General features: G+C 51.3%; 1 protein-coding gene across 4 annotated transcripts in view; it reads right to left on the bottom strand.

Annotated features, from left to right (window-relative positions):
* Positions 1-5,530: 5,530 nt before the first annotated feature.
* Pfkfb4 (6-phosphofructo-2-kinase/fructose-2,6-biphosphatase 4) overlaps positions 5,531-10,365 on the bottom strand; it is a 45,701-nt gene continuing 40,866 nt past the window's right edge. For all 4 annotated transcript variants that reach the window (XM_031346362.1, XM_031346364.1, XM_031346361.1 and 1 more), the window contains exons 11-14: positions 9,918-10,047; positions 9,760-9,822; positions 8,760-8,824; positions 5,531-7,414 (exon numbers count right to left, since the gene is read on the bottom strand). In XM_031346362.1, coding sequence (XP_031202222.1) covers positions 7,355-7,414; positions 8,760-8,824; positions 9,760-9,822; positions 9,918-10,047 — 318 coding nt within the window. In that variant the 3' untranslated portion in view covers positions 5,531-7,354. The remainder of the gene's footprint in view (positions 7,415-8,759; positions 8,825-9,759; positions 9,823-9,917; positions 10,048-10,365) is intronic.

Genomic DNA, 10,365 nt, shown 5'->3' with positions numbered 1-10,365 from the left:
GGAACCCCCGCCCCAGAGGGGAGGAGGTGGGAGGGAGGGAGGGAGGAGGTGGAGGGAGGGAGGGAGGGGGAAGAAGTGGGAGGGAAGGGAAGGGAAGCGGCCACCCCTCCCAGCCTGGCCCTGGGAGTCTCTCCTGCACCGTTCGGCGAAAATTTTAGACAGGTTTCCCAGAGGCAGAAAGGAGGAAGGGTTGATGCATCCAAGTTTCTCTCTCTGCTCACGGCATACTTTTGCGGGGAGAACCCTCTTGCGGCTGACTCAGGTGCTAGAAAAGGGTCTCTGTGGCAACGTTATCCTAACACTTGAGCGCCAGCTGTGTACAGCTGCTGCGCGCCTCCAACTTTGCCCTCCGGGAAGCTGCGATTTTCTAGCAGGCTCATTGGATCCTCACACAGATTCACGGGAGGAGGATCATGCGGAGTGAAGCAGGGGATGGTGCGCAACAAATTCAAGGTCCTTTTAGCAGATTTCCAGGACCTCAGTCGGAGGAATGTCATCCCCCAGTAAGACCACCTCCAGGCAGCTGCTCACCCTGTCTCAGGGGTCCGATCCTAAGGTAAGAACTAACAGCTCGCAGGGTACACACAGGCCACCTCTTGAGGGAATTCTAACAGGCTGTCCCTTTCCCCTCAATGTGGGACAAAGTTCCTAACAAGACCAGGAAGTATGGTGTTCTTGTACTGCCCAGCACTCGGCACAGCAATCCTTTCTTAGGACTGATCCCAGGACATGTCTGCTAGGGGACCACCTGAGTCAGTGTGTGCTCTGCACTGTACTGTCACACATTTCTCAGCTGAGTCTGGGGCATTGCTGTTGACGGAAGATCAAGCCCTAAAGAGATGGTCTGGGAGGTCTCCAGCAGTTACTCAACCAGTAAGGAGTATAGGGAGCCAGGAGAGGAGCCAGAAGTTCCTTCTGGTCAAGAGGATAAAATCGCAAGGCGGTGGTGGCCCACGCCTTTAATCCCAGCACTTGGGAGGCAGAAGCAGGCAGATTTCTGAGTTTGAGGCCAGCCTGGTCTACAGAGTGAGTTCCAGGATAGCCAGGGCTATATAGAGAAACCCTGTCTTAAAAAAACAAAAAATCAGATAGGATAAACTATCATATGTAAAAAGAGTTAGTCTAGAGGACCCTCCAAAGAATTATTACCCTGTCAGCAAGACAGGGCCACTCCTAGGAAGACAGGCCCACTTTAAGCTCAGCTAAAGGATAGGTGGAATAATTGTCCCTTTAATGAGATACTATATTTTTTCCTTCCCAGAGTTCCTGGCCCCTAAGCACAGTTCCTACAAGCTGCCATGAGGCTCTGTTGAGTCTGCTTCTCTCTTTTCTCCTTTGCTGTCCTTTTGAATGCTTGTCAGAACATAAATTGGCTTTTCGCTAACACTTTGGGCCGCCTCTGAAGCTCTCCTCTGCCCTCCCTGCCGGTTTAGCACCAAGAGAATGACATTTTCCCTTCTTTTCCTCCTCCTCCTTCAGACGCAGAAGTGAGACAAGGGTCTCACTATGTAGATCTGGCTGGACTCAACTTCACAGAGGTCCGACTGCTTCCACGTTCCCCAAAAGGTGTGTGCCACCATACCCAGCCAGGCTTTGCTTTTAAGCTAAAGTACACTTGTCGTCTTTGGGTAAACTTTGGCTTTGCTTGGCTTTCTAACGCTTCCTGCGTTTTAAATCTTAAACTGGCAGAGAACATGAACCCATTTCTGCATGCCTGGATAGCACTGGCATCTCAGTTAGGGTGCCCGTGCCAGGGGAGAGCTGGCTCAGCACATAAAAGCACTAGTTGCTCTTGCAGAGGGGCTGAGTCAGTTCCCAGCCCCCATGTGGTGGCTCACAACCCTCTGTAGCTCCAGTGCCAGGGGATCCCATGCCCTCTTCTGACCTCTGTGGTCACCAGGCACACACCTGGGGCAAGCACTCAACACACAAGTATAAAAAAAACTTTTTTTTCTGTGCAGGGACCTGGTAAGCCAGAATGAAAGGATACCATAAACCCCATTTGTCTCCATTTAAGGACCAGGCCTGATTTCAAAAGAAAGCCATAAGGCACCAGCTCCAGGGCAGACCATAAAATCTAGAAATAAGGTCATAAAAACCCCTCCCAAAGAACAGTCTGGAGATAATCGCAAAAATGGGGAAATATCTCAGAATGGGCCATCTGTGCTGGGCTGCCCTATCTCATCCTAGCGTTAAACATTCAAGACATAGGAATGCAGACCACTGCTGGGCATGGTGGCGCACACCTTTAATCCCAGTGCTTGGGAGGCAGAGGCAGGTGGATTTCTGAGTTCGAGGCCAGCCTGGTCTACAGAGTGAGTTCCAGGACAGCCAGGACTACACAGAGAAACCCTGTCTCTAAAAACAAACAAACAAAAAAAGGAATGCAGACCACTGACCACCTGTGACCCCCTAATACCCACCAATAAAATTCTAGATTACCTAATCCCTCTAGAGAGTTGCCCTAGTTCCCTATAAGAAGGCCTGCGCACCTTTGTCTGGGGTCACCATTTCAAAGCATGGTTAACCCCCACATGCTGGGTGCTTCTGCACAATAAAAGCTCTTTGTCTTTGCACACTGAGTCCGAGGTCTTCCTTCTGCAGTTTTCGGACCCTTCCAAGAACAACAGAGATGTTCAGGAGGGCTGACAGATAAGAGTTAGCTGGGCTGGAAGCGGCAGTTGCTAGCACAGCTAGCCTAAAGGGCCATGTTTTTCTCACCTAGCACCTGGGCTCCTTCCATGAGACTCCTTCCTCAGCACTCACTGTACCTAGAGCAAGGGCTTTTACTGCAGGCCCAGCCGGTGATCTGTACCCGCAGATGCAGGTGATCTGTACCCTCAGATGGGCAGGGTTGGCTAGCTAGTCAGATATCCATGGGCGTGGAGGTCATCGGGACTAGAGAGCCCTCTCTGTTGATATTTTGACCCCACCTCTTTGTCCCAGATAACACTAATTTTGAGGAAAGAGGAAATAATACAAGTGCTCCTCCTTGGAATTTGAATCCCAGTGGTTAATCAGCAGGAAACTCCCCCTGTGCTACAAGTGGCCCTGTTGACAAGACCCTTTGATGAAAACAGCAAGAAGTTCCCTTGCCCAGCAAGGGGAAAATCCTGTTTTCACAAGCTCCTGGGGACTGCTGGAAGCCTGAAGAATATGGCACCTGAAGCTGTATTCTAAGGCCCAGTGGGTGAAGACACATAGGCAGGCCACATGGCAGAGCCAAGAAGCAGCATCAGCAAGTGGTCCACATGAACACCACGAACCTGTGGCCCCCTGCATCCCATAAATGTAAAGGAAAATGTGTTAAAGATGGGAGGGATAAAACCGCCCCCCAGATGAGTTACCTCTGTACCCTCAACCCTTCCCTTGACACCGGTGTTTGAGGGCGCTCTCTGCGGAACCCCTTTTCCAGCTTCTCAGAAGTTCCTCTGTCCCCGTTTCAGACATCCTTAGCCTTTCTCTGAGGGTGCCTCATGCTGCGTACCACCTGGCGCCTGCCCCAGCACCTCCAGCCTGCCTGCCATTGGCTCTTCCACTCCTCTTGCTCATCTCCCTCCTTGCAGCTGCTGAAATTCCTCCACACAAACTCAAAAGCAAACAAGCAAGAAGAGAATCTGCTTATCTTTTCAGTCTTTTTTTTATCTAGGAGGCCAAAAGCTGGCTGAAGGAGTGGCTTTATGTTCCCCACTGACCAAACTGGGGTCTGCTGTAGACCAGGCTGGCCTGGAACTCAGAGATCTACCTACCTCTGCCTCCCAAATTGCTGGGATTAAAGACGTGAGCCACCACCACACAACCAATTATTTTGTTTTTAGTTACGTACACAATGTGTATGCCACCTGTAGAGGTGAGCCGCGTTTACAGGCAGTGTGAAACATCGTGTGTGCTGGGAACTGAACTCGGGTCCTCTGCAAGAAGAGTATGTGCTCGTCCTCACTGACCGTCTCTCCGGTCCCTCAATAATTATTTTCAGTTGGTAACAGCTCTGGCTGCAACACACAGACTGTAATGAGGTACAATGAAGCCGGGACACTCCGATGGAGCCTGACATGATAATTCAGGGGAGATGATCAAATGTGGGCAACTACTGCAGCCAATTTTGTTTGTTTGTGGTGTCGGGTTTCAATCCCAGGCTTCTAGGCAAGTACTTCCATTTTGCACATATTTTAAAGGTAAAGCCAAGGTTGGCTGGAATTTTAGAGGTGAGCATCTAAGAGAAGCAGTGAGTGCCAAGGGGTGGCCATCTCCTATGGCTATGGGGACATCTAGGTGTGGAAGTTGGGGGGTGGGAATTAGGGATCAGCAATTTAGCTGAAGTTTAGTGTAAATTAAACTTGAGGTGGACAATGTATATGTAAACAAAGAAAAAAAATGAAATCTCACAAGAGCCCTTAGTACTCCACATTGAGATGAAAGACTCAGGAAACCAGGCTTGGGGCTGGTGAGATGGCTCAACGGGTAAGAGCACCAACTGCTCTTCCGAAGGTTCTGAGTTCAAATCCCAGCAACCACAACCACCGGTAAGGAGATCTGTTGCCCTCTTCTGGTGTGTCTGAAGACAGCTACAGTGTACTTATTTATAATAATAAATAAAACTTTGGGCTAGAGCGAGCAGGGTCTACCAGACTGAGCAGGAATGACCGGAGCGAGCAGAGGTCTTAAAAAGTCAATTCCCAACAACAATTCCCAGATGAAGGCTCACAACTATCTGTACAGCTACAGTATATACTCATATACATAAAATAAAATAAATAAATCTTAAAAAACAAAAACAAAACCAGGCTTGGTTAAGAGATCCTTGGGGATCTTTTAGTGGGTTAAGAGCTCTGGCTGCTCTTCCAGTGGACCCAGGCTCAATTCCCAGCACCCACATGGCAGTTCGCAACCAACTGTAACTCTTAGTTTCAGAGAATCCAATGCTTTCTCCTAGCCTCTGTGGGAACCGGGGATGCACGTGGTGAATAGACATACAGAGAGCCAAATGCCCATAGATAAAATAAAAATAATTAAATTTTAAAAATTGAGAGCAATCAATTGAGAAAGATCAGCTTGGGAAGTTTGGTTAAGAATGGCCCCAGGTATTTGAATGCTGTCATGAGGGAGTGGCTCTGCTTGGGAGGACTAGGAAGTGTGGCTTTGTTGAAGGAAGTGTGTCACTAAGGGTAGGGCTTGGTGGTTTCAAAAAGCCCATTCCAAGCCCAGCGTCTTTCTCTTCCTCTTGCCTGTGGATCCAGGTGTAGAGCTCTTGGCTAGGTCTCCAGCACCCTGTCTGCCTGTGTCCCTCCACATTCCTGTCATGATGGATGACAGTTAAATGAGGCCATGGTGTCTCTTCAGAGCAACAGAATACTGACTAAGAAAGAGATCTTCCTGCCTCTGCCTCCAGAGTGCTGAAATTGCAGATGTGTGCCACCACACATGGCTGTGTTCTTCAAGGAGCAGAAGTAACACACACACACACACACACACACACACACACACACACACACACGAAGAACTAATTACAAAATGCCACCTCAGATTACTGTTTTGTTTTTAAAAAGTATTTATTGCAAAGAATGCTGGACACAGTGTAATGCACAAGTGAAAACCAGTATCGTACATTCTAGGGGAGGCAGGGAATGTAGGCAGTCCCTCCCATGAGCCATCTCAGCTAAAACCTGGTGGCCAGCTCTGCACGCAGCTGCCTTGCAGAGGCCACTTCAGGTGCTGGAGGAAGGTCTGTTCCAGCACGACACCTGCTCCACTGATGCCCCGTCCCTCTGCTCCGACCCTAGGCTCGTACACCTTTGGCTCCATCAATACCTGCCTTCCCGGGACACAGAGGAAAAAGGCTTTGGTGGTCTTTGCTGCATCCAGCCATTATCCACAGCTGCCGACTGCAGGCATCTGCTATGGCTAACAAGTGTCCAGATAATATGACAAACATCACTCAGACTCTGAGAGACATGGGGCAGAAGCTGCAGGGACTGTGTCCCGAAGGCAGTGGTGTGGTCCTCCGGCTTCAAGCTAGGGCATAGAGGTCTGATGAGATGAGCTCAGGAGTCCCGCCCCAGGCCCGCACAGACAGCAGTTTGGAATAATGGCACTGACTTCTCAGGGGCAGATGGCATGCATCCGCAAGCTACACGGCCCTGGGCTAGAAAAGGTGGACTATTCTGCTGAACTTGAGCTTGGAACGGTTCTTGGATGCAGGGCCTGGCTTCCCCATGGCTGCTCAGTAGACACTAGAGCAGCCAGTTACTGCTATAGAAAGTATCTTGCCTGCTCCACGGCCTGCCTATCACCCTGCTGGTCAGCTGAAACATGAAGCCTGAATCTGCTCTGTGGACCCACAAGACCTCAGGGAGTGAGGGGCACCAGGCTTCATAAGGCTGTTTGCACTAGGGTTTAATTTATACTTGAATCACACTAGGGTGGGCCCAGGGACTCCTCCCCTGGCCTGGGACGCCTCTGTGCTTTGTCCTTTCCTCCCTCAGTCCTACAGGTGGAGCCCAACAAATAAGAGGACAGTTTGACAGGACCAGCCGTTCTGAGCCATTTATGACAAAGACATGTCCCTGTTACCAGTGTACAGTTCTGTGTGGACAGTGACAGTGACAGCCAGGTAGGGAAGACCAGTTTCCATAAGCACTTTGGTGTGTGCACCAAGAAGGTACTTCATAAGGCTGCCCCGCCTTTACAGGATCCCCCGTGAGAGAATTTAGGACGAGGCGGCCTGGGCCGCAGCTCTCCCATATTCCAGTGTATAACTTGGTAGACGTTAGGAATGGGCGCCACACGTGGTGCTTTCCACACTTCCTCTCCTAAGCACCCGCAGATGCAGAGGAGAGATGTGGATAGAAGCTCCCCTGCTCCACCTTCTGTCCCGGCAGGGAAGGAAGGGCTTGCCACTTCCCCTGGGGGCAGCATCCACTTAAGGCCCCACGAAGATCTAGCCTCTGGCTCCAAGAGTGGCTTCAGAGAGGGCAGTAGAGCTCTTCCAAGGGTTGCCTGGCCCACTTCAGGCATCTAGGCCACAGTGGGATGTCCTAGTGAGAGATTTTGTCTCAGCGTTTCATTTAAGGTTGCAAACGTCGAGAAGCAGCCAGCGTGGTGCTGAGCGGACTGCTTGAACGCTGTAGCAGAGGGGCCGGCAGCAGAGCACATAGCCCAGTGAGTCTCAGCAGCAGGTCAGCAGCCATACCCAGCCCTGTCACTGGTTGTCAACAAGGAGGCAGGTGGGCCAGGCTAAGGGTTCTGAGTGTTGCTAGCCACCCATGGCTTCAGGAGTGTCCTTTCGTGGTGACACCATCAGTACAGTAAACACGAGGTGGCCCAGAGTGACCCCTCTACCAAAGGTCAGGCAGGGTCACTGGTGAGCAGGGACTGTGACGAGTGCTTCCTCTGAAGGCCTGGATATGTCTACATTCTGCACAACAGGAAGACAAAGGCAAGGGATAGACGGGACACCTCACTTCTGTTGCCCTGATCATGTGGCCATGCAGACACATGGACACAACCTTAGTAGCTACAGCTGAGAGCCCCTAACCTGCCCTAAACAGGAAACCACCATCAAGCACCACTTGATGGGTGCTCATATGACAGGACAAAGGTGGGGCAGGGTGCTGCCCACTCCCCGCTCCACTGCCAGCAGCACAGAGGCCACCCAAAGCAAGGCCACTTACCCTCCCGTGGAAGGACCGGTCAGCTGGGAAGGGAGAAGGCAGGGAGGGGACTTAGCCCTGAGTGCACCTCCTTCCTGGCTCTAGCAGCCTACAGATATCTCCTAGTCTGTAATATGGTTCATCTCCACAGGACTGAACCCCAGGGCCCCGTGATACCCCTGTGAATGATCCCTAAAAGCTATAAAGCCCAGTTTCAGCTTTGGCCTGCTAAGCTTTGGGTATCTCAGGCCTGAGAAACGGGTTTGAGACTTCCCTCAGCTCCACGAGCCTGTCCCTTGATCCCTTCATGGCTTCCCTTAACTCCAGCACACACAGGAATGTGTCAAGAGTTGTAGCCCTGAGCAATATGACAATGCCAGACCTTTAGGGACAGAGACATGCTCCTCTTGGCCTACAGTGAGCTCACAGACCAGCCCTAGGAACCGAAGGAGTGGGCAGAATCCTTACTTTGAGGCAGGGTTGGTTTGTTATCGTTTTGTTTTCTTGAGAGGAGTCTCACATAGTCCGTGTAACCCTAAAACTCACTCCCTATGTAAGTGAGGACGACCTTACCTTCTGACCCTCCTGCCTCTATCCGCTAGAATTATAGGCAGGTGTCACTACACACTGCTGGGGACCAAATCCAAGGATTTGTGAATGATAGGCGAGCATCTTACCAGCTCAGCTCTTGCCAGGCCCATGATCCTTTTTAAAGTTCAAAGGTGCCCAGTTTATAAAGGTGCTCGTGAAGCCTGGACTGGCAAGGGAGTTGAGAATCACCACTTGCCATGGCTGGACAGCTAGCCTCTCCCTCACCTGGGACCAGCTCTGGTCCAGATCCATGCCTAGGAGCTGTGAGGCCTCAAGAATAGGGAGCCAAACACACCCAGCTCCGGGTGCTTCCTGCTGGTGGCCCAGCTCCAGGTACCTCCCAGGGCCGACCTTGGAAAGCACTTAACCAAGCCACGGCCCCACCCTGGCCACAGGAGACCGGCCCAGACAGAAAACAGCCCCAGGAAGAGACTCACCCCCTCCCTAGCCTGGCCCATGACCCAACTAGGACACCCCAGGGGAATATGGCCACCACCCCGACAGGGAGTCCAATGCTACCTGAGGTCTGTCTCGGTGCGTGTTCACAGCTGCCACATTCAGGAATATGGACTCTACTTTACAACCTGCCAAAGGAAGAGGCCAGTGCAGTCCCCACACACGGCAGCCAGAGCCCCGGCAAACCTACTCTGGGGAGGAGACTACACCATACAGAGTTCAGCTTTCCCGCCTCCTTCCCAGACAGCGTCGGGGAACACCAGGAGGCACATTTGCCCTGTCAGACTCCTGTGTATGCATGAGACTGCCATGTGTACCACATGGGGGACACAGGCTGCTTACACAGAGACTAGGGGTGGTTGGGGCAGCAACAGGTCAACAATCAACATGGGGTCCCTTACTCTTGGTGGCCCCAAATCAGTGACACCCTCTATTCTGTCAATGACAGTCCAGTCAGCCTGAAGGGAGGGAGGGATAACGCCAGCTCCCCTGAAGCTTGGTTCTCCTCAGGTGTGACCTGAGCCCAAGCATACGCAGTTAGAAGCTTGGAGGAATATAAATGTCCCCCATCCAGAATATTCTAAGGTTACGGAAATATCAAAGATCACTGAGGAGGCTTCCGGTAGTCATGGAAACTTTTGAGACAAGATCTCATTGTGTAGCTCAGGCTGGTCTTGAACTATGTATACAAGGCTGGCATTGAATTAACTATGTATACAAGGCTGGCCTAGAACTCTTGACAATCTTCTTTCCTCAGCCTCCTAATTACAAGTATAAGCTGCCATAGCTGAATACACCAAGTTTTCTATAAACTAAAAAACAAACGAGGTGTACAATTAGAATTCCAGCCCTGGGGAGTGAGGGGAACTGAGACAGGAAGTTCCTGAGCAAAACTCCATCTCAAGACAAGGAAATTTAAAAAACAAAAAACAAACAAACAAAAAAACAAACAGGAAAGGGGAATTGGAAAAGACAAGGGGTGCTGTGGGATTTGGGGAGAATGAGTCCCAGAGGGAAAGAACCCTATAGCCTGCCAAGGTCAACATTCGGGAAGCTCCCTTACCGTAAGCCACAGGTGTGAGCTTCAGGACTGTGTGCAAAGGGCATTTGAGGTAGGGCAGCTCTTCTGTGGACAAAAGAGGACAGCGCTAGCATGTCACACATGCCTGGGCATCCCCCAGTTATGCACACAGCTCACCCACCCAGGACAAGTCCTCTCACCAGCTGCCTTGTCAAGGAAGTAGGCCAGGAGGCAACGCATCACAGCCTGGTGGCAAATGACCAGCACGTTCTCCTGCCTCTCCAGTTCCATGATGACCGGCTCCAGCCGCTGCACCAGGTCTTCATAGGACTGCAAAGGCAAGCAGGGAGAGTGTCCTTCAGGCCTGGCTCCAGGGTCAGCATGGGATCTGAGGTGTTGTTCTGTCTGGTCTTGTGTCAAGCTGACACACAAACTAGGAAGTGTGTGGCCATGGTGATATATCACAGCAACAGACAGCCTAACTGAGGTAGGAGTGCTTGGCGGTGGAGGCCTGCCAACTCCTGGAGCTGCTCACCACGCTACAGGCTGTGTATACGCTCCCTCCAGCCTAGTTCCTGAGGGAGTGTAGTGGACAACTGCTCTTAGAAGGCTGCTTTAGTGAGATGGGTAGGAGCTGGCGGGGGGGGG

The sequence above is a fragment of the Mastomys coucha genome, unplaced genomic scaffold, assembly GCF_008632895.1.
Source record: "Mastomys coucha isolate ucsf_1 unplaced genomic scaffold, UCSF_Mcou_1 pScaffold23, whole genome shotgun sequence".
Taxonomy (NCBI): Eukaryota; Metazoa; Chordata; class Mammalia; order Rodentia; family Muridae; genus Mastomys; species Mastomys coucha.
Note: the sequence above shows the minus strand (reverse complement) of the source record. Positions and strands in the feature narration are given on the sequence as shown.